Genomic DNA, 24,383 nt, shown 5'->3' with positions numbered 1-24,383 from the left:
CCCAGTCCTTCCCACAGAAACCACAATAAAGGCTCCTGCCCACTTTCCCCTCACTGATCTCCTGACTGATCCTGTACTGTTTGCCCTGTGACCATGTGGGGCATGGCATGCCTCCTCCTCTTGGAAACTAAGAGTAATAAACCATCTTTTGAATGGCAATCATCTCCTGATCTGTTGGCCTCACCATACCTAATAATAAAACTCATATCTTAAAACACTTGGCCCAGAACAGATTCTCGATGCACAGTAGATATGGCGCAAGGGAAAGGCAAATTCCACATCACAAGGCATGGGTTATGGAATAGGCTTTATTGGGGAAACTTACCAGCTAGGGGTCAGTAAAATGAACACAGGGCCTTCGATTCTTCCATCATTCCACAAAAGGGAATTCTGGAGAGAGGTGCTGCTGCTTCAGGAAGAGCTCCTTCTGCCTTCTTATAGTGTAAATTTGAGAAAGCAGCCTTGTCAGTGGGGGACAGAGGTCGACTGCTTGGAACCAGAATTGTGTTTATTAAGTGTCAGTGTTTCGGAGTTGTCCAGGGAACCCATGTGGAGGGCTGGAAGCCCTGAGCTTAGATATGGCCCTTCCCTCTGGGAGGTGAGAGCCTGGTCCCAGCTAGCTCTTAGTCCAACCAACCCAAGAACCTCCAGGGCACTTTTGGACAAAACTGCTTGCTGCAGTATGGCTGTTATTACAATGTATTTGCATTGTTTTCTTCCTTGATTGTAACAGAAAACTCTAATTGAGCTTTTATTGTACAATCAAGCACCATCTACCTGTTCATTTCATCTTCACAACACTTTATGATCTAGGTTCTACGGTTCTCCTGAACAGAAACTGAGAAGTTAATAATTTGTCTCAGGTCCCATGGTTTGGAAGTGATGTAGTCTGGACTGTTCTCAAACCAAATGGTCTGACTCCAGAGTCCATGCTCTTAGATATGTACTCTGCTGAACTGCCTTCCCCACCTACCAATGGCACTTTCAAGGAGGTCCTGTGTTTTTCCACACATTTCTTTAACAATACTTACGGAATGCCTACTTTGTGCAGGCACTGCGCTAGGCACTGAGCAAAGAATTACAAACAAAGGCAGTGTCTTTGCCATTACAGAACCAAAAATTTAGTAGGGAGGCAGTCGTTAAATAGAAAGGACACATAATTACCTAACTTGGTCGTGAGAAGAACTACAAAGGGGAAAGGAGAATGAGCTATGAGGGTCGAACCTAGACTGGGGAAGTCAAGACGGACAGCCGAGACCTGACTCAGGAGCAAGCTCCGCCCACATGAGAAGTGGGAGGAAAGTCTGCCTCAGTTTATCTCCGACTCCTCGGCCTGCGGCCTGGCACACAGCAGGCGCCGGGTAAGTGCTTGCGAAGTAAAAGGACGCTAGGGCGGTGGATGAGCAGGCAAACAGACAAACGCATGAAGAAATGGGCCGACTGACGCATGGGCGGGCGGGCGGAAGCGTCGAGGAGGGGCGGCCACCTGGTAGCAGGCTCTGCCTGTGGCAGGGGCAGGCTGACGCAAAGCGGCGGGGAGGGCTGAGGCCGGACGGGGGCGGTTTGGGAAGCACCCGGGGCCGCGCTGCCGGACCACCTCACTCACCCTTCGCTCGGCTGGCCGCCGCACCGACCCTAGGGAGCGAGCAGAACGGCCTCGGGCCGCGCGCGCCGGAACTGCGGGCGCGCGCGCGCGCGCCCCTCTAGGAAGCCCGGAGGACTGCAGCTCTGTGGCAGGAGCGGGGCGCGGAGGGCTGGGAGGAGGGGTGCGAGGCTGGGGGGAGTGTGTGTCCGGGTGGAATCTGGTGGGAACCGCCCCGATTCAAAATGGTTGACAGGCGACAGAAGGAGGAAAAAAAGAAATATACAGAGAGAGAGCGCGCGCCTGGTCTAACTCCAAGGAGATAAAAATAGAACCCTCCCTCTGTGAATTTGGGGAAGAGAAGGACAAGACCACATTCGTACACCACAAACACGCCGTTTTCAGTGACAGTTCTAGAAGCTAACGGGGAGGAGTGCGTGGAGGTTGAAGGGAAGGGCCCAGACGAGGCTTGGAGAGGGTGCAAGGCGGAGGATCGACCCTGCCGTCGTGGGCAAGAGCATGGAGGGCCGAGATCAAGCAGGGCAGAGTCACAATAATTTTCTCTCGTAGAAGGCGCTACTCAAGCTGAGTCTTGCCCAACCACGAAAATGTTGACTTAGAGGAGTGGCCTGAGGGAGAGCACCCCAGTGGGAAGTTCAGGGCATGCTGGGGAATTAGCCCAGCATCTTGGCTGGCTGGAACCTAGACAGGGATGCGGTGGGGTCGGGTTTGGAGAGTTTCGAATGACAGGCTCGGGAATTATAAATGCCTTTAGTAATCAGTGCAGGCCACTTACATGTGACATGGCAAGAATTGTACTTCGGGGCGGTATCTGACATACTGTGTAGAGGGCATTAAAGGGCAAAACAGATAAGAAAAAGAGGACAGGCATTTAGAAACGTGAACTTAGCAGGCTTTGGTAGTATCTGAAAATATGATTGAAGATGGAGAAGGGCATGACATTGCCAAGGGAGATCTTACGGAAAATAAACAGGAAATTATAAAATACCAATGTCTGGGGACAGGAAGAGCAAGAACAGATAGAAAAGAGAAGCTTCTTGGAGGAGGAGGAAAGCCCAGACAGTTCAATCATAAAAGCCAAGAGAGTGTTTCAGGAGAGAGAATAGGTGACCAACGGACGGGGCAGAGAACTGAAGGAGACGAGAGCTAAGGTGATCTGGGATTTAGGGGAGTGGTAGACGAAGGGCTTGAGAGATGTTACCTGTGGAATGTACTTGCCAGGGGTTAAGAAGTGTAAGATAAGACATTGAAAACATGATAATTCCTTCTGAGAAATGTGATCGTGCAAGAAGGAAAAAACGGACACTTGGTTGGACTAGGCAACAGGATTGAAAGGTGTTTGTTTTTTAAAGATACCAGACACCTAATTATATTTGTAGGGGGAAAAAAAGGGTAAAATGTGAATAGGAAGAAAAATTTAAGATAGACGAAAAGAGGAATACATAGCTGATGGGGAAAAAATGAGACAGGATAGGTAGGTGAAGCTGTCTCAGAAAATAAAATGAAGCATTCTAATAAAAAATGGTGCATTTTGGTCTGTTTTGATGCTGTGAATGCAGAACAGCCAAACAGTATTGGTTAGTAATGCTGATTTTACAAGTAAGTAAATGCACATACTATTTTTTGAGTTTTCACAAACTGAACATATTCATGTTACTACTGTTCTTCAGATGAAGAAACAGAACATTATCTGTCTTCAGAAGCCCCCTTGTGCTCTCTTCAAGTCACCACCCTCCTCTAGCCTGAAAGATAGCCACTACAGTGACCTTTGAACATGATAGGTTGGTCTTGCCTCTTTTTGTACTGTATATAAATGGAATTCAATATGTACCCTTTTAAGTCAGGCTGAATTCAACATTGTGAAATCTGTTCATACTGTTTTGTGTAAATGTACACTGTACATGATCATTTCTAATAATGTTACATTGTACGATTATACCAATATTCATTCATTCTGTTATTATAAACATTATTGAAACAGATATTTAAATTTCTAACCCCATTAATTTATTTTTGGATATTAAACCAACTTACTAGGATAAATTCCATTGAGTTGTGGTATATAATACTTTTTCTATATATCAATGAAGTTAATTTTTTTAAAGATTTTATCTATTTGAGAGAAAGAGAGCAAGCTTGTGCACAAGCAGGGGGGAGGGGCAAAGTGAAAGGGAGAAGCAGGCTCCCCACTGAGTAGGGAGCCTGACTCAGGACGTGATCCCAGGACCCTGGGATCCTAACCTGAGCCAAAAGCAGATGCTTAACTGACTGAGCCACCCAGGCGCCCCTATATTAATTAATTTGCTAATATTTTATTGAGGACTTTGTATCTATATTGTTAGAGATATTGGTCTGTAGTTTTCTTTTCCTGTGATGTCTTTGTCTGCTTTGGTATCAAAGTAATTACTGGCCCTTCTATTTTCTGGGAAAGATTGTGAAAGACTGGTATCCTTTAATTGTTCAAAAGAATTTACTAGTGAAGCCATTTGGGCCTGTGCTTTTCTATGTTAGAAAATTTTTCATTACTGGGGCGCCTGGGTGGTGCAGTCGTTAAGCGTCTGCCTTCGGCTCAGGGCGTGATCCCGGCGTTATGGGATCGAGCCCCACATCAGGCTCCTCTGCTGGGAGCCTGCTTCTTCCTCTCCCACTCCCCCTGCTTGTGTTCCCTCTCTAGCTGGCTGTCTCTGTCAAATAAATAAATAAAATCTTAAAAAAAAAAATTTTTTTTTCATTACTAATTCAACTTCTTTACTTTTCATACATTTATTCACATTTTCTATTTCTTTTTCAGTCACTTTTATTTTTTTTAAAGATTTTATTTATTTATTTATTTATTTATTTATTTATTTATTTATTTATTTGTCAGGGACAGAGAGCACAAGCAGGGGAAGCAGCAGGCAGAGGGAGAAGCAGGCTCCCCACTGAGGAAGGAGCCCAATGCAGGACTCAATCCCAGGACCCTGGGATCATGACCTGAGCCAAAGGCAAACGGTTAACCGACTGAGACACCCAGGCATCCCACAGTCACTTTTAGTAATCTGTATATTTCAAATAATTTGTCCATGACACTTACGTTGTGTATGTTGGCATGAAGTTATTCATATATTCCCTTATATTCTTTTATATTCTTTTAAATTATTATAGAGTTGGTAGTGATGTCCCCTCATCTCTGCTTTTGTTAATCTCTTTTTTTCTTGGTCAGTCTATTAAAGGTTTGTCGATTTTTGTTCATATTTTCAAAGAACAAAATTTTCATTTCAGTGATATTTATTTGTTTTTCTGTTTTCTATTTCATTAATTACTACTCTAATCATTATTACTCCTTTCCTTCTGCTTTTTTGTTTTTAAGTTTGCTGCCCATTTTCAGGCTTCTTAAGGTGGAAACTTAGGTTATTGATAAAAGATTTTCTTTTCTAATATAGGCATTTTTAAAGCTATAAATTTTCCTCTAAGCACTGCTTTGGTTGCATCCCATAAAATTGTATATGTTGCATTTCATTTTCATTCAGTTTAAAATATATTTTAATTTCCTTTGTGATTTCTTCTTTGAACCATAGGTTATTCAGATATAGGCTGTTTAACTTCCAAATACTTGTGGAATTCCCAAATTACTCTATGGCTCAATATGTCCCTTGGGCCAACGGAAGCTCCATCAGCCCCTCTCAGCTAAGGTGGCCCTGGTCTCTCAGCCCTCAGAAGTGGACCTGCCTACTGGGCACCCCATTTCCTGCATGCAGATTCCCAGAAATCTAGCAAGCTTCCTTCATTTTGTCCTGTATCTGTCCAATTCAGTCCATGCTGGCAGTGTTTCTGGTGATACAACATTCTCAAGAACCATGTTGGTTGTCTGTGGCTCTCAAGGGGATACACACAATTATATGCAGGGGACCACCCCATTTCTATTTCTGGTTTCTGTTGAGATAGTTGGTTGGATGAATGAATCACACACCCAATCTCTTCACCAAAAGGTTGTCCATCTACATTCATGGCCTTGTCTGCAGTGCAAGGACAGCCTAAGAAATTTTCCAAATCATCAAGTACTGATTCCTTTTTGCTTCATCATTCCTTCCTCAATTTATCTCTTTCCTCTCACATTCTACTATAATCAGCAAGGAAAAACCAGACCACATTTTTCAAACTTTGCTTGGAAAGCTCCTCAGCTAAATATCCAAGTTCACCACTTACAAATTCTATTTTCCACCCAACAGCAGAACATGATTCAGCCAACTTTTTGCTACTTTACAACAAGTATCACCTTTTCTCCAGCTTCCAATAATGTTTTCTTCATTTCTGTCTGATACCACACCGGTATATTTAATGCAAAATTCTAGCAAAATTCTGTTCATGATAATATATGTATTCTTTAAGATGACAGAAAAATTCTCTACTATCCATTTCACTTTCTTCCAAGCCCTTGCCAGAGTCACCTTTAACATCCATATTTCTACCAACAACCTGTTCAAGGCAACCTAGGTATTTTCTATCATGAACCTCAAAACCCTTCCAAATTCTACTCATTACTCAACTCCAAAGCCACATCAGCAATTTTAGGTATTTGTTAAAACAGCACCTTACTTCTGGTACCACAGAGTGGCTTAATACAACAGACATGTATTCTCTCACAGTTTGGAGGTTACAAATCCAAAATCAAGGTGCTGGCAGAACTATGCTCTTTCTGAAGGCCCTGAGGTTCATGCCTGTCTCCTAACTTCCGGTAACTGCTGGCAATCCTTGGTGTTCTTTGCCTTCTAAATGTATCACTTTAATGACTACCTCCACATTCACATGGTGTCCTCTCCTCTCTTTGAGTCTCCTTTGTGTCTGAATTTACCTCTTCTTATAAAGACACCAGTTGTTGGGTTAGGGCCCACCTTAATCTGGTATAATCTCATCTTAACATGATTACATCTGCAAAGATCCTATTTCCAAATAAAGTCACACTTACAGGTACCACAGGTTAGGACTTGAACATATCTTTTGGGAGGAACACAATTCAACCCACAACAATGTGTTAAGTACAGACTAAGAGTTGTTTAAACTGCTGTGACTTGGTTTTGAAGTTGAAGACTTTTCAAACTGATGCCAATGACCTCACTAATTGAAAATAAAAGAAATGATCTGATTTGAATTCAACTCTAGAGGTCTTCGGGAATTTGGGTGCTTTGAATACAAGCCTCTTCATCTCTGTCAAAGTGAACCTTAGAAACTGATAATATTGGCCATTATTTTGCTTTCTGAATCTCAGTTTTCAGCACTTGTTCTTTTTTTTTTTTTAAGATTTTATTTATTTATTTGAGAGAGAAAAAAAACAGAAGCGGTGGTAAGGGCAGATCCCAGGACTCCAGGATCATGACCTGAGCCAAAGGCAGCAGCTTAATGAACTGAGCCACCCAGGCGCCCCAGCACCTATTCTGTTTTTAAAAAGTCACAGTCAAGTGGACATGCATATTAATATTTCAAAGATGCTGGATCGTCTGTAATTTAGATGTACCATTCAAAAATCAAACAGCAGCAGCCTACTTGTTAATATTTATTTTATCCAAAGGAATGTTAAATTTTACATCTAGCTTCACAGTTTGGATTTATTTCCCTTTTTCACCTGGACCTGGGGACTGATCTTTAGATTGAAATTCATTCTTTGTCAAGACTGATTATATAGTCTAACTATGAAAGGAAATTAATTTTGAATACAATATAATATATGATAAGCAAACGTTCACATGAAAGTCTTTATATCCAACTTTCTGAGGAAGAGGACTGTAGTTTGTATCATATTCTCAAAATAGTTATATTATCCAAAAAAAGATAAAGAACCACTGCTCTAGGGGCACCTGGGTGGCTCAGTTGGTTAAGAGTCTGCCTTCGGCTCAGGTCATGATCCTGGGGTCCTGGGATCAAGCCCCACATGGGGCTCCCTGCTCAGTGGGGAGCCTGCTTCTCCCTCTGCCTGCCACTCTCCCTGCTTGTGCTCTCTCTCTCTCGAGTAAATAAATAAAATATTTAAGGGAAAAAAAAAAAAGAAAGAAAGAACCACTGCTCTAGAATCTATGCCTAAATCAGACATATGTTAGTTTGGCCTAATTTCCCCCAAGAGGAAATGGAATAGGAAATGGAAATCAGGTAGAATATTGGTGGGTGACCTATCAGTTTCATTCTTGAGACTCTCATATACTTTCCCAGGCCTGTATTACCACTCCTGATCTCTCTGGAAACCTTTGAACTCCTTTTACCTTACTGAGAGGAACTTCTTTAGTGTCAGCTGGTGTGGGCCACAGTTGGGTCTGGGGTTGTTTCAAGCGATTGATCAACCCGTTAGATCCCAAGCTGGCTTCTCAGCCTCAGAATGTAACATCTTTGGTAAGACTCCACAAAGCAACAAATCTGGCACAATCTGAAAAAAAAAAAAAAAAAAAAAAAACAATTTGGTTTCCTCGGTTAAACACTCAGAAAACTATATTCACATCATCACTTCCAGGTAAAAAGTTAACAAAACCCTCACCTTTGTACTTAAGAATTGATCTTTGGTTAAATTTCTTCTTCTCTTTTACTGAACACCTGTTTAAAGTAGTACATCAACGATGGTGTTCTCATATACTGCTGCTGGGAATGCAAAATGGTTCAGCCACTCTGACAAACAGTGCAGCCAGCAGTTTCTCAAAATGTTAGACCTACAACTACCACGAAAGAGAAAAAAGTACATGTCCATATAAAGTCTTGGACAGTCATGTTCATAGCAGCTTTATTTGTACTAGTAAAAAACTGGAAATAACCCAAATTCCCCTCAATTTGTGAGTGGATAAACAAATTGTGACACATATATAGCTAATGGAATATTATTTGGCAGAAAAAGCAATGGACTACTGATACACAACAGTGATATAGATAAATCTCAAAATAATAATGCTCAGTGAAAGAAGTCTGACCAAAAAAAAAGAATGCATTCTGTATGATTCGACTTAAATAAATCTCTAAAGCATGCAAACTAATCTATAGTAACACAAAGCAGAATAGTGGTTGGGAGCTGTGGGAAGAGAGGGAGGAGATACAAAGGGTAGAAGAAAACTTCTGAGCTGGCTGGATGTGTTCATTATTTTGATTCTGGTGATGGTTTCACAACTGTATACACATGATGAAACTTATCAAATTATATACTCTAAATATTTGCTGATTATTGTATGTCTGTTATATCACAGTGAAGCTGTTTTGTTTTTGTTTTTGTTCTAAAGTATCTCCACTCCATCCTGGGGAGGCTGGACCCAAAAAAGTTATTTACAGGGATATCAGAGTCTTATTCATACATTCCTAAGATTCTATAGAGGGTCTTGGGCTGGGACAGAAAGCCCTCTGCTTCTACCTCAACCATCATTTCAGCCAGCCACCACTTTTTCAAACCTGTAACCTCTTCCCAGCATCTCATATGTCTCAATCCTTCTCCTAACTCCCCCCATACTTGCCAAGATATTTCCAAGGACACAACAATATCTTTTCCTACCCCAATGTGCGCCCTGCTCCCCCAGATTTCAGGTCCTTCTTCTCACCCTGATCCTTTAGCTACAATGAGGATTGTACTGGCAAGCAAATTGTTTAGTTTCTATTTTTTTTATTTCTGATCTTGTCTTTATTAATCTCCTTCCTTCTACTGGTTTTGAGTTTTGTTTGTTCTTCTTTTTTAGCTCCTTTAGGTTAAGTTTTGGTTGGTTTGAGATTTTTCTTGCTTCTTGAAGTATCCTGGTATTGCTATAAACCTCCCTCTTAGAACAGCTTTTGCTGCATCCCAAAGATGTTTGGGCTGTTGTGTTTTCATTTTCATTTGTCTCCACATATATTTTTTAAAATTTCCTCTTAAGCAAGCTGTTTAGAAACGGACCCTTCTGGCCTTCCTTGATGGCAAAGTACATCAAAATCCAGCTTCCGGGCAACTCAGGAATTAATTGCTGAGCATTACTTATTTGTAGGGCAGTGGTTCTCAAAAGTGTGGTCCCAGAACCAACAGCAGCAGTACCTGTGAACCTGAGCTCCCGCCCCAGACCCACTGCGCGGTAAACTCTAGGGGTGGGGCCCGGTAAAAAGTATTTTAACAAGGCGTCCAGGTGATTTGGAGGCTCACCACTATTCTGGGTGAAAAAACCAGAGAGGACAGGAAGAAAGTTAGAAGGGAAGCACACCAGCGAATAAGAGGAGGAGGTGGAGGGGGGATTTAAAAAGAGAGAGATAATAAGGAAGAACTCATTATGTAGTCAGAAAACCTACCCTGCCCCAGAGAGCTTTCCCGAAAGATGCTTCGACATTCATGTCAAGAACCGGCAGGTAGGGCAGCAAGGGACCTGTCGCTGGCTGACCAGGTCGCTCGCTCCAGCTGGGCTGCGTCAGCTACGCGGAGGTTCAGGGGTTGAATCTCCGCAACCCTCCTCCAACCCTCCGCCACCGCCCCCTCGCGCCTGCGCCTGCGCCCGTGCGGGCGCCCCCCGCGCCATAGAGCTGAGCAATCCTCCCAGCTGGCTAGAGCGGACGCGGCGATGGCGGTTTCGCAGCGTGTGAGGCTTGACAGCGACCTAGAGGACACGTCGAGGTATGGGTGATGTCAGGTCACGGGAGCCCCGGGTACTCGGGTGATCTCGCCTCCTGAGCTGCCTTGCGGCGCCGCCAGGTAACTCCGTGGGGTTTCTTGAGTCCACGGAGAGTCCCGGCCGCCCGGGTCGCCCCCAGGCGCTGCGCCTGGGCACGGTGGGTCCTTGGCCTCGTGTGCTTTGGGTACCCGGTCAGAGCCTGCGCGGCCTTGGGTTCAACTGAATGAACACCAAAAACTTTGGGGGCATGTGGAATCAGGAAGGGGGATGCATCCACGCAGATCAGCAGAACGTGCCGGGAAAGAGCAGCCTGAATGTGCGAGTGCTGGAAGAAGGGAAGGAGGGAAAGAAAGGTAATGATGGTGACCGGTAGTGTCGGTTTGGTACAGTAAAGGCAGCGAATACAGCGTTAACCGCTGAAACAAAATTTTATAATGCCCTCTCGTGCCGTATCTTTCCAGTTACGTCCTTATTTCAGTAGCATTCACCCCCAATTATGTTTGAAGGTCTCTGGCCTTGAAATGGAGAATATATGTCCAAAAGGGTTTATCTGTGATCCTCATCACGAGGGAGGAAGCTTAATAAATCCTGGAAGAAAACCACTTGGAAATTAAATGAGATTTTGTTTTCTCCTTCACTTCTTTTATATCTAGAGGATGTTTCTGGTGGTCTAGTCTCAGAAATTCAGTCTCCAGTCTCCACAATGATTCCTTTCCAAGCCCAGTGGTGCCTCGTTGCCTCCAGGTTTCTGACTCCTATGTGGACAAGAAAAGCTTACTAAGGAAATGGTAATTCTCCAGTTGCTCCCCGAGGTGCCAAGTGTCCAGTTACAGCCCATGGAGACCCACTTCAGTTATGAATCTCAAGAACACCACCTTCTGTCAGGTGAGAAACAGTGTATTATATCTTTCTTAGGGGGTTCAGGTGGTGGGGAGTGTTGTTACTGGTACTATGTTAGTGTCTTCAGTGCTATTGGTATTCTTCGTTGCCTACCCTCACTATGTTAGGCAGTACCATCGCTTGAACGCTGCAAGCACAGTCACATAGCTTTATTGTGAATTCTGGCAATCAAATTCTCATGGAGTTCCCTCCTCTCCTTAAGTCCCCAGTTACCCATTTTTCCCATTATCATCACCTTATCACCAGTCGGTCAGTGTTTGATATTTTACCTTCAACATCTTTTCAAGTCATCTCTTTTCAAGTATTGTAGGGGCGTAGTTAAAAGTTTTGGAGTCTGACACCCTGATTTCAAATACTACCTTTGTCATGTACTAGCTTCAAATAAATTACTTGTGGGGTTTTTTTGGTGTTTCTTTTTTTTTTAATGATTCTGTTTCTTCATTTTATAAATATATAATAACTAATACCTTGGGGGTTATTTTGAGGATTGTCACTATTACTCCATAATAAAGGACCTCAAAATTTAGTGACCTAAAACATCAGACATTTTTTTTAAAGATTTTATTTATTTATTTGAGAGAGAGAGAGACAGAGGTAGCAAGAGAGAGCATGAGCGGGGAGGAGAGGGAGAAGCAGGCTCCCTGCCAAGCAAGGAGCCCATTGTGGGACTGGATCCCAGGACCCCGGAATCATGACCTGAGCCAAAGGCAGACACTTAACCAACTGAGCCACCCAGGTGCCCCAACGTCAGACATTTTTAAACCATGTTATTTTCTTACGGTTCTGTAAGTCCTCAACTTGGGCTGGGTTCTGCTGGCAGTTTTTTCTCCTGGTTTTGTCTGGGATCACTCATGCAGTCATCTAGGGGCTCAACTAGGGCCAGGGTCTGAGTATCAGTCATATATGTCTGGCTGTTAGTGTGGTTATGGCTTGGGTCACCCACCTGCAGCAGGCTAGCCCAGACTTTTGCCCAGGGCAGCCAGTTTCCCATACAGAGAGCGGGCAGGCCTTGGGTTGCATAAGCACTTTTCTAACCTATGTTTGTGTTATATTGACCAAAATAAATCACATGACCAGTTCCAGAGTCACACAAGGATGTAGGTATTTGGAGATAGGATTCGGTGGGGTCCGTTACTACTATAACAAACACCACAAGCACTAATGATATTCCAGTACCTAAGCTCTGCACACAGACCAGGCTGTTAGTAAATTCTTTATAAATGGTAGCCACTGTTACTCTTAGTAAGATAATTTTAATCCTACCCTTGTTCAGGTGTTCTTCAGGGTCTCATTTCCACATCATATTTTTCTGTTTTCTGATTTTGGTCCTCCCATTGCTGCTATTTTGCCTCTGAAGGCAAATATTGTCATTTTCTTTTACTCTAGATCTTCTACCTTTTTATAGTTTTGAAGTATCTTTATTTTATTTTGTTTCTCTCTTCTGTATTTAGAACTTGTCTTTCCTTAAGAATTTATTCTAAGGCATCTAGCTCTCATTTTTCTTGAGAATTACTGCAGAACTGGGCCTCCTTCTTGCAGCTTTATATAAATTAATATACATATTGCATGTGTTTGTGTCTCTTAGAGTGTGTGAAAGAACATTTTTTTACTATAGAGTAATCTAATTATACTGAAGTACATTTATAAATTATAGAAAGACACAAAACAGGGAATTTAAATAACCTACAACTCCACCATCTAGAGATAGTCACTACTAACATTAGTGTGTCCTTCAAATAATATAATCAACTATTCAACAAATACTTATTGTTGATTAATGTTTATTAATCAGATTATAGCTTATTAATTATTGCTGACCATATAATATGGTTAGTTATTGAGGGGTTACTCTGTGCTGGGCACTGTATTAAATGTTGGGCATTTAGCAGTGAACTGAACAGATAAGCCTTTGCCCTCAAGGAGCTTACATTCTGGTGCAGGAAACAGGAAATAAGTAAATATATGGTAGAGTATCAGATAGTGTTAATCGTTATGAAGAAAATAAACCAGGATACATCAGTCAGGATTCTAGCAGGAAGCAGATGGTTCATTCAAATTGGGTAATTCAGAATTTCATGAAGAAGATGGGCAGGATTACAGAAATTAATAAGGGCTAGAGTACAGCTTTGGGACCAAAAAAAATTATAAGAAGCAGTTATTACCTTTAGACCTAGTGTTACAAAGGGAGAGACTGACTACCAGATCCTGGAGAGTATAGCTGCAGGGTAAAGCTGCCCAGTAGGAGCCCTGGCCTTTGCTAAAAGAAACACAATTACTTCCAACTCCTGGCCCAGCAAGAAGTCAGGATGTAGAGTGAAGAACTCATCCCGGTTTCCCTGGGATTTAGCCCTGAAAGTCCTATATCCCAAGAACCCCATCTGTTTTGGACAAACCAGGATAGTTGGTCACTCCACAGTTCTCTTCCTGCTTTGGGCCAAATCTAATTGCAAGCCAGAGGACACAAAATCCCAAGTGCTGTAGTCCATAAGCTAGTATCAACCTCTTGGAGCACAGAGCAGTGTGAACAGTAGAGCTAGAGGGGCAAAAGGAGAATATCCCATTACTGTCCACCCCTTTTAACCTATAATATTTACTTTTGTCCTTTGTTTGGTTTATCATGTTCCCAGTGTAGCAGAAAAACAATATCTTAAGCTACCATATCTTTGCGGATTGACTTGTAATTAAATTATACTGCCACCTGAAACATAAAACCTCACTGCTACTGGTGCTCCTCATATAAGGTAGTGAGATAAAGGCCAAAAAGGTATAATTAACTTAAAATCACTCCTACAGTTTGGCTATTCAAAAGCCAAAACTGATGATCATAACTATCTTCTTCCATCACCCATTCCATATTGCCTCTACCCTCTGCCAGAATCTCAGTGGTAGAATTCTTTACCTAGTTTAGTAACATAAACCATTTTTCCTGGACAATGTGAGTCCTTGATGATCTTGTCTCTTCCATGTTATTTCAGTGTACCATTGACTGGGCCTTTAGACATGAGAGAACTAGGAAGCACCCGCATTGAATCGTCTGAGTTCTACACCCGTTGTTCCTTGCCCTTATTATGCAGCAGCCAGTTCCCCAGTAGCAATTGGTATCGGTCATCCTAGCCACTAGAGCAACCTTTTTTCTGCCTGCTGGTTCAGCAGCGTGAGGAACCCAAAATGTCCAGAAGACAGTCTCAGCTTCAGATTTAACAAAATCGTGACTTTGTTCCATTGTAGAAGTATTTCTTCTTTGAGAATCAGAACCCCAAACCCACCAAGCCCAAAATTATGGGGATAGGAATTAAAAATAATATAGGGGCACCTGGGTGGCTCAGTCAGTTAAGCATCCGACTCTTGATCAGCTCTGCTTGTGATCTCAGGGTCGTGGGGTCGAGCCCTGCATCAGGCTCCCTGCTCAGTGGGGAATCTGCTAGAGATTCTTTCCCTCTCCCTCTGCCCACATGTGTGCACACACTGTCTCTCTTTCTTTCTCTCAAATAAATCTTTAAGAATATAATTATAATACAATCCATAATATAAGTGGATTATTCGTTATATAGTAAAAAGAGACATTATTACTACTCCTCTACTTTTGGCTTCTATAACCATGTATTCTGACCATAGAGAAGATAGCACTGTTTATTGTCCTCTGGTTTAAGGCATTTGTTGCATCTTGTAGGACAGCACCCCAAACTTAGGGTATTGTTTCCTGGCTGGTACTGTAACTGGACCTTCAGTAAATCATTCCACTATTATTGAAATCCACTTACTTCTGGGTGATGGGATATGTGTTAAGACCCATGAATTACATGTGTATGAGCTTATTGCTATACTTCTTCACTGTAAAACTACTCCTTTGGAGGCATTATTGTATAGAATTACCATGGTAATAAATACAGCATTGTCTTAGGTCAATGCACATTTGTATTTGGACTATATATTTAGTCCTTTAAAAACAAATGGTTGCCCTCTTTATGATAGAAGGGGCCAGGTATAATGAGTCTGCCCCGTAGTTGCAGGATAGTTCCTCTCCAAAGAATGGTACCGTATTAGGGGCTCAGTGTTGGTCCCAGCAGTTGGCTATATGGGTACATAGCTGTAATGATAGGCATATCAGCCTTGATAAGCAGACACACATATTGTTGAGCTCATGCATCTCCTCCATTCCTGTTGCCATGACCACTTTGTACATGAATCCATTGGGCAAGCATTAGTAAAAAGGCTGATTGACATTCATAAGATGTATCACAATGTCCATCTGATTGAGAGGCTTCTTTACAGTGAATTCCCTTTGGTGAGTATTCACACAGGACATAAATATATTCATTCTTTGCCCATTCTAGGAGGTCTGTCCTCATCATTTTCTTCTAGAATCCTTATTTCTAGTCTTCCAAGCTTGTTCTTTGAGGTACCTAACTAATCAGGTAACCCATTAATCATGATCCATGAATCAATATAGATGTGTATCTTAGGCTCTGTTGCCTTCCATGGCAGTGGACAGCCAGGTGTATACCTGAAATTCTGCTTCCTGGGAGGATTTGCCTTTACCAGTGTGTTTCAGGTCACCTCAGAGTCAGGGTATAAGTAAAAGATTGGTTTTCTGCTAGTGTCCACACACTGAGCAGACCCACCTATAATCAATTCTGTACTTTTTTCTCCTCTGTTAATTGGTAAGAGGAAATTGCCATTAGGCCGTGAACGTCGGCTAATGGGGAGGGGATTAGTGGAGCAATAGGAAAAGGTATTAATGGCAACCCACATCACTAGCACATGGAGTTTATTTGTCTTCCATACTTGCTTTTATAGTGGAATGCTGGTTTGTATGTCCAGTTTTATGATTTGATGGATCAAATAGCTGGCTCACAATGGTCAGCTTATAATAGTCTTTTGGTGCTCTGTGGTCAAGCATTAAGTCTCTGTTAGTGCCCAAGAGCAAGCCAGGGTCTGTTTTTCACTTAGAAAATTGTTGGCAGAAGAGAGCATGGCCTTACTCTACTGTAGTTCTCTTCTGGAGGCTTGCAAGAGTCTTAATACAGCATCCCTGACTGCTGCAGACACTTCTTACCATTGGTTATCCTGGTTAATAAAGTCATGTGACAGGACAGCCTGCATTACAACCTGGACCTCTGCAAAGCCTTTTTTTCAATTTTGAGTGTCACTCAAAAATAACAACCTTACAAGTTACTAATATAGGTCTTTTCAGCACATTCGACTGTGGTATCTGTTGTCTCAAAAATGCAGGGCTTACCAAGTATTGTGCTTTTCTCAGGTCGTAACTGTTGGTTAGAGATATAAGAGAATTGAGAAAATAAGCCATACAACTATCTGAGAGAAGAGTGTTTTAGGCAGAGGGAATAGCAAATGCCAGAGGCCCTTTAATGTAGCAGGAACAGAGGTAGTCTGGGATAGACAGGAAATAGCCATTGTGGTGGAATGAAATGAGAGCAGAAAGAGAAAGGACTGGATGGAACCTTCTGAGCCATAGTAAGGACATGGAATTCATTCCCAGTGTAATAGGAAACCACTGAAGCATTTTATGCATGATAATAACATATAAAGATCACTCTGGGGATCCCTGGGTGGCTCAGTCAGTTAAGCTTCTGCCTTTGGCCCAGGTCATGATTCCAGGGTCCTGGGATCAAGTCCTGCACCAGGCTCCTTGTTCAACAGGGAGCCTGCTTCTCCCTCTGCCTGCCTTCCTTTCTCTCTCTCTCTCACAAATGAATACATAAAATATTTTTTTAAAAAGTTCACTTTGCTTTACGGAGAATAGGAGAAAGATAAGTTAGCCAGAAGAAAACAAGTGTTTTAAGAAGAGAGTAATCAACTATATCAGATAAATACAGAATAAGATTGAGAATTGACCATTGGATTTGTCAAGATAGAGCTTATTAAGGATTCTGATAAGTGCAGTTTTGATGGAGTTAAGGAGATAAAAGCCTGATTGCAGTGAGTTAAAAAGAGAATAGACTTAATATTGGTTAGCATATAGAGCAGTGTGAACTCCTACACTCAACAATAAGACCCAACAATTCTGGTCCTAAGTTTATGTAACCTGAAGAAGCACTTGGATATATGCATAAAGATAAATGTACCAACAGGTTCATATCAGTATTGTTTGAAATAACAAAATGTTATTGTCCATTGAAGGAGAATGGGTAAATAAATTGCGGTATATGTCACACTATAGTGGTGAACATGAATAGACTGCAGTTATACACATGAATATGGATGAATTTTCCAAACATGATGTTGAGCAAAAAAAAAGCAAATCATAGAATACATGTGATATGATTCCATAAATGTATACAGTTCAAAAACATGCTCCATTTGTGTGCTAGGGCTGCCGTAACAAAGTATCACAGATTGGGTGGCTTAAACAATTTATTTCCTCACAGTCCTGTGCATTAGCTTTTATCATCTGTGTTTTGCTTTCTTCTAGAAGTTTTATAGTTTTGTTTTTATGTTTAGGTTTACATTACATTTCTAGTTAATTTTTGTGTATAGCATAAGGAAAGAGGGTTAATTTGTGTTATTGTTATATTGAGTTCTAACACTTTGTTGAAAAAAGACTGTCCTTTCACCATTGATTGTCCTGGCAACTTTGTTAGCAATCAGTTTTACATATAGGTTTGGATTTATTTATGGACTTGGTCTTATTCCATTAATAGATACACCTGTCCTTATGCAATCCCACACTGCTTTGATTACTGTGGCCTTATAATAAAGCTTAAAATCTGGTAGTGAACTTCTCCAATTTTATTCTTCTTTTCCAAAATTGGTTAGACTCTTCTGTGCCTTTCTATATAAAGTTTAGTATCAGTTTGTCAATTTCTATGAAAAAGCCTGCTGAGGTTTTGATTGGGGTTGCATTGAACCTATAGAGAAGTTTGGGAAGAATTCCATCTTAACAATATTAAATCCTCTTCTCCATAAGTGATGGCATATATTTCTGTTTATTAGGTCTTCTTTAACTTCTCATAGCAGTGTTTTGTAGTTTTCATTATTAACATATTACACATATTTTGTTGAATTTGTTTTTAAATATTTCATTTTTGGTGTAATTAAGAAATGTTTTTAATTTTAGGCTCTAATTTTTCATGGCTAATATACTGAAATACAGTTGGGTTTTGTATATTGTTCTAATAAACTCATGTATAAGATCTAGTAACTTCTTTGAGATACTTTAGAATTTTCTGTATACATGATTGTGTAGTGTATAAGTGAAGACAATTTGACTTTTTTCTTATTTGTATCTCTTATTTTTCATGTCTTGTTGCATTGGTTAGTAATACTGAATAGAGGTTGTATAGTGTTGAATAGAAGTGGTAAGAGAGGGCATCCTTGTTTTGCTCCCTTGTTCCTAGGAGAAAAGCATTCAGTGTTTAACCCTTAAGTATGATGTTAGCTTTTGCTTTTTATAGGAATAGTTAATTTACATATAACAGAGACGCCTGGGTGGCTCAGTCAATTAAGTATCTGCCTTCAGCTCAGGTCATGATCCCAGGGCCCTGGGATCAAATCCCACATTGGGCTCCTTGTTCAGTGGCGAGCCTACTTCTGCCTCTGCCTGCCACTCCCCCATGTGCCCTCTCTCTCTCTCTGACAAATAAATAAATAAAGTCTTTTTAAAAAATTTACATATAACATGGTTGATACTTGGATTTAAATGTACTATCTTCGTATTTGTTTTTATTAATCCCATCTTTGTTTCTTCTTTCTCCTTTAATCCCTAATTTAAATTATCAGTTTCTTTTGTTTTTCCATTTTTGTCTCTATTAGCTTATTTTTTATACACCTTTTTATTATTTAATCATTACCTTATAGCAGCCTTTTCCAGATGTGATTCTGTGAGAAATTAAGCTCCAGTGTTCTAAGGCATTCATTGTAATTAATGTATTAATTTTTCTCCTGTACATCTATTGTGGTACTAGCTGTGTACCATCTTTGGGGAGAATTAAGAAAATGGTCATTCAGATGATTTTGTTTTATTCCCTTATGGAGCCCTGGTTGAAGAAGGCTCCCTAAGAAATTACAACATATACATTTGATTCATTACAGTTTATCTTAATGCATTATTTCTAGGACAATTCAAAGATCTTACAATGTTTTGGTTCTATTTACCTACCTCCTCTCGTGCTATCTTTGCCATGTATTTTATTCTCTTTATATTGTAAACTCCATAAGACATTCATATTGCTTAAGTCAGTCAGTACACATGTAGATTTACCCATACACTTTACTTTTTCCAATGCCCTTGCCTCTGGCAAAGGGAAGAAGCCTCCACTTGGAGGCATGAGATTTTTTCCTTTTGTCCTTGAAATTAATTCAGCTCTCTAGACCATTTGCAGTGTGACTATAGTATGCCTTTTGTAGTAAACACCATTTAACAGTGGGCTAATAGTCAAGAATTTCAGCGGAGCTCCCATGTTCCCTACCATCACAGGCATCTGGTATTGTTAAGCACTGGAATGGCTTCCTCAAAACTCAACTCAGAAGAGATTTCTGATCCCACCTCCATAACCTTTTCCCGGTTCACACACTTTACTAAGGAAGTCTGGTTACTGAATATGGCTCTTCCTAAAATGGGATCGTATTTTCTTAACCATTTCTTGTAATAATCAGGACAAAAGAGGTGGGAGATTAAATAGACCTATTTTTGAAAATTCAGGATTCTGTCCTCACCATTCCTGGACATTGATATTTCTTTCTTTCCCCAAATAGTAGCCTCTCATCAGCCTGGTTGGTGGTCTTCCCATTGACAACCAGGCTGCCACTGCCTCTTCCTCCTCTCCCTCCTTCTCCCCCCTCCCTCAAGTACTCTTTCACATTGCTTACCTTACTTATGTTAATAAATTGCTTGTATATTAGCTTTAATTTAGTCAAACTTTCATAATTACTGTGACTAGGTTTCAGTGTTCCCAGATCTCCTGTGACAAACATAGACAGAATGTATCTGGTAAACTGCTTTGATAAATGGTTATTATGATCCATTACTTATTGATTCTTCCTAATTGCTCTTTCAAAGGATAATTTTCAGTGTTTTGGCGCACTCTCCTATTGCGACAGTATTTTATAGGTAAATACTGATCTGTTTCACCTCAAACTTTCTTACGGTATGGAGAATACATTCCACTTGGATTTTTTATTATTCTAGATGGTGAGACTAAGACCAAGATTGGAGAGGTGACTTCAGAGGAGGAAATTACAACAAAAATTGAACCATTGCCTGAAGAGTTTGGCAACCCCAGAGATGATGTTCTCCAGGATTCTGAATGCAGAGGAATCTGTGAATTTGGGGATAAATTAAATGAAAAGGATCAAAACCTCTTTAAAAGAAGACAGCATAATTGTGATGAATGTGGGCAAAGCTTTGCTTGGAGTACAGGCCTTATTAGGCATCGAAGAACCCATTGGGAGAAACCCTATGAATGTGATAAGTGTGGAAAGACCTTTAGTGTGAGCTCAGCTCTGGTTATGCATCAGAGAATTCATACTGGGGAGAAACCCTATCCTTGTACTTGGTGCATTAAAAGTTTCAGTCGGAGCTCAGACCTTATTAAACATCAAAGAGTCCACACTGGCGAAAAACCTTATAAATGTGATGAATGTGGGAAAGCCTTCAGTCAGAGTTCTGATCTTATTATCCATCAGAGAATCCATACAGGAGAAAAACCCTATCAGTGCAGTCATTGTAGTAAAAGCTTTAGCCAGCGCTCAGACCTGGTTAAGCATCAGAGAATCCATACTGGAGAGAAGCCTTATACATGTAACCAGTGTAACAAACATTTTAGTCAAAGTTCTGATGTTATAAAACATCAAAGAATCCACACTGGGGAGAAACCATATAAATGTGATGTGTGTGGAAAAGCCTTCAGTCAGAGCTCAGATCTTATTCTGCATCAGAGAATTCACACTGGGGAGAAACCATATCCATGTAATCAGTGTAGCAAAAGTTTCAGTCAGAACTCAGACCTTATTAAACATCGAAGGATCCACACTGGAGAGAAACCCTATAAATGTAATGAATGTGGTAAAGCTTTTAATCAGAGCTCAGTCCTTATTCTGCATCAGAGAATTCACACTGGAGAGAAACCCTATCCATGTAATCAATGTAGCAAAACCTTCAGTAGACTTTCAGATCTCATGAATCATCAGAGAATTCACACTGGAGAGAAACCTTACCCATGTAGCCAGTGCAGTAAAATGTTCAGTCGAAGATCAGACCTTGTTAAACATCATAGAATTCATACAGGTGAGAAGCCCTATGAATGTGAGGAGTGTGGGAAAACCTTTAGTCAGAGCTCAAATCTTATTCTACATCAGAGAATCCACACTGGAGAGAAACCCTATCCATGTAGTGATTGTGCTAAAAGTTTTAGTCGTCGTTCAGACCTTGTTAAACATCAAAGAATCCACACTGGGGAGAAGCCGTACACATGTAACCAGTGCAATAAAAGTTTTAGTCAAAGCTCAGACCTCACTAAACATCAGAGAGTGCACTCTGGGGAAAAGCCCTATCATTGTGATCATTGTGAGAAAGCCTTCAGTCAGAGTTCTGACCTTATTCTTCATCAGAGAATTCACACTGGAGAAAAACCATACCCATGCACACAGTGCAGCAAAAGTTTCAGCCAGAACTCAGACCTTATCAAACACCAGAGAATCCACACTGGGGAAAAACCATATCAATGTCCTGAGTGTGGAAAGGCCTTTAGTCAGTGCTCAGCTCTTATCCTACATCAGAGGATCCACACTGGGGAAAAACCATATTCGTGTGATCAGTGTGGCAAAAGCTTTAGTCGGCGCTCTGACCTCATTAACCATCAAAGAATCCATGCTGGTGAAAAGCCACATAGATGTGATGCATGTGGGAAAGCCTTCAGCATATGCACTGAACTTACCGAACACTGGGGAGTCCACACTGCGGAGAAACCCCACATGTGTGTTCAGGGCAGCAGAAGTTTTAGCCAGCTCTCTGATCTTATTAATCGTGAGACTGTCCATTCTGGGGAAGACAGGCTAGGTGTGATGAATGTGGGAGAACCTTTAGAGTATACACCGACTTTGTTCTGTACCAGAGACACTATACCAGAAAAAAATCTTAGGAATGCTATTGATGATTATGAAAAAGGTTTTAATCAGTGCTCAACTCTTGTGCTACATTAAAATAAAACCACATGCTGGACAGAAAACATTAAGTTCTACAATGAAAGTTTAACTGAGAGTTCAGACACTACTAAACTTGAGAAAAATTCTGAGGAGTCCTGTGAGTAATTGGGAAAACCTTCAATAGAAATAAAAATATTACTGAATGTCAGCAACAATGGAAAGAAATTTCTGTCTGCTATAATGGAAAACAAAGCAAGCCTCTGGTCCTTTATTCAAATATAAACCACAGGGGAGAGTTTTATCATTATAAGAAATTAATAATATTAATGCAGAACCTTATGAGATATTGTAAAGATCAGTGTGATGGGGTGTGCAATCAGCTCAGAAGGAAATGTGTTAGTGTTATTATCTCAAACTTTTAGCCCTAATTTTCTAGTGTATAGCAGAGAAGTTGCTTTAGAAAATGTAGGGAAAACGTATATCCCTTCCATATCGTAATTGGCATTCACTCATAATCGGCATGCCACTGGCCTCCTGACAACGGGAGGGTCCTATGTTATGCTCACATTAGTTAATCTGTTGTTAACTTCCCTGTGTGTGAACATGCTATGCTATTCTGGTATTAACATTAACTACATAACTCCAGTGCCCCGTTTTCTCAGGAAAAAAAAATCTTTTTCTTTGGCCTGGTTTTGGTTTTCCTAATGAGCATGAGTTTTTGGGTTCCTGCAACAGTCATGGTGAATATGGACTATTTTGCTTTCAGTAATGCAGCCCATAGACTGGTTTGAAATCATTTCTTCAATCTTATCATTAATCACAGTTCCTAAATATGAATTTTTTTAAACAGAAACAGAATTTTTTTTTAAAAATTCCATATGTCAGAGTGTGAAGATTTCTCTACCACTATGTTTATCGTGTCATCTATAGATAGAACAAAAATGAGAGCTAAGGTCATGGCCACGTGACTAATTTGTATAGCATATTCTGTCAAAAAATAAAAAGACTTACTGATTTTTTTCAAGTGGCAACATTTATCAGACTTTGGATTGTTGATTTCTGATATATTGATAATAGGCTACATATATGCAAAGTTTTCAACTAAAAAATAGAAACTTTTTTTAAAATAAAATTTTCACATTGTTTTTCTAATATTAACCATTTGTTAACATTCCACTACTATCTTTTACTTTGAATATTCCTCATAATCATCCAGTTAATACATCACTTCAACACAGTTATTGTTATTTACTATGTGCAAGGCATTTTTTTTTTTTAGGTTTTGTAGAATACACAAAAAAAATATACAAAGTGTATGTGATAAAGCCTGATGTATACAGAAAACACATGGCTCAGAACAATCATAAAGGTAGACAAGATGCTTATAAGAGCTCAGAGGAAGTAGGGTTCAATTCTGTTTAGAAAGAAAAAGTTGAAGGATTTGAGTTTCGAAGGATGGGATTAGAGGCATAAGGGCAGGAAAGGAGTAGTCAACAAAGGCACAGAAGCAAGGAAGTGTAAGAAATGTGGAGGATGTGCTTGGTCATTCATTCATTCAGTACACATTCAGTGTCGGGCAGTACTGAGTTCTGCTCAAGGGGAGAGAAAGGGTACCTGCCCTTACACTCAAGTGTTCTTGAAAATAATAACTAAAACATGTACTTAAAAGAGTAAGAATAAGGTAGAAATAAAAATGAAGTAGGAGAAAAGACTGTTAAGGACTATGACGCTAAACAAGCAGGCACTTCAACTTTCTGGCATTTAGTATCATGTGAGATAGAAAAGTACTAGTTATGATGGGATTAATTTTCATATTTCTGCATTTTGTTCTCAAGGTAATGGAAAGCCATTGAGGTCTTTGAACCAAAGAATGGCATGATCATCTTACTGCCTTCAGAAGAGTAGAATTATAAGGGGAAGGAGCAGAAAGAAAAACTACTTTGGAAGTCTGGAAATAAAAGCATGAGGGTCACAAGTAAAAGCTAAAAGGCATTGACATGACAGTAATTGAGAAGGGAGTAGGGAAAGTACAGTTAGCATCTGTTCTTTGGGGAGTTTAAAAAAGTGAAGAAATAGGCTGATGAAATTATATCTGAAGTTTACCCCTCTCTCCTGAGAATCAATTTTAAGAGCCAACTGCTTACTACACATTTCTACCTAGTGTCATGAACTTAACACACACACACACACACACACACACACACACACAC

At 40.5% G+C, this 24,383-nt stretch overlaps 2 protein-coding genes across 6 annotated transcripts in view; one reads left to right on the top strand and one right to left on the bottom strand.

Moving 5' to 3' along the window:
* ZNF24 (zinc finger protein 24) overlaps positions 1-24,383 on the bottom strand; it is a 56,073-nt gene that overhangs the window by 10,310 nt on the left and 21,380 nt on the right. For both annotated transcript variants that reach the window (XM_040632605.1, XM_040632604.1), the window contains exons 1-2: positions 9,854-10,001; positions 7,834-7,994 (exon numbers count right to left, since the gene is read on the bottom strand). The gene's annotated coding sequence lies outside the window, so the exon portion shown is untranslated. Of the gene's footprint in view, positions 1-7,833; positions 7,995-9,853 lie in introns of those variants that run through there.
* On the top strand, positions 278-23,208 carry LOC121103259 (zinc finger protein 271). 4 transcript variants are annotated; one of them, XM_040632601.1, is made up of 3 exons: positions 278-1,361; positions 10,824-11,055; positions 20,219-23,208. In XM_040632601.1, the coding sequence occupies exons 2-3, from the start codon at positions 10,956-10,958 to the stop codon at positions 22,228-22,230; spliced, it is 2,112 nt and encodes a 703-aa protein (XP_040488535.1). In that variant the 5' UTR covers positions 278-1,361; positions 10,824-10,955; the 3' UTR covers positions 22,231-23,208. The 4 variants fall into 4 exon arrangements, with proteins under 4 accessions (XP_040488535.1, XP_040488532.1, XP_040488536.1 ...); XM_040632598.1 differs by lacking the exon at positions 278-1,361 and adding an exon at positions 10,047-10,172; XM_040632602.1 differs by lacking the exon at positions 278-1,361 and adding an exon at positions 10,171-10,250.

Source organism: Ursus maritimus, unplaced genomic scaffold (genome assembly GCF_017311325.1).
Source record: "Ursus maritimus isolate PB19 unplaced genomic scaffold, ASM1731132v1 scaffold_18, whole genome shotgun sequence".
NCBI classification, from domain to species: Eukaryota; Metazoa; Chordata; class Mammalia; order Carnivora; family Ursidae; genus Ursus; species Ursus maritimus.
This window is presented reverse-complemented; position numbering and strand designations above follow the sequence as displayed.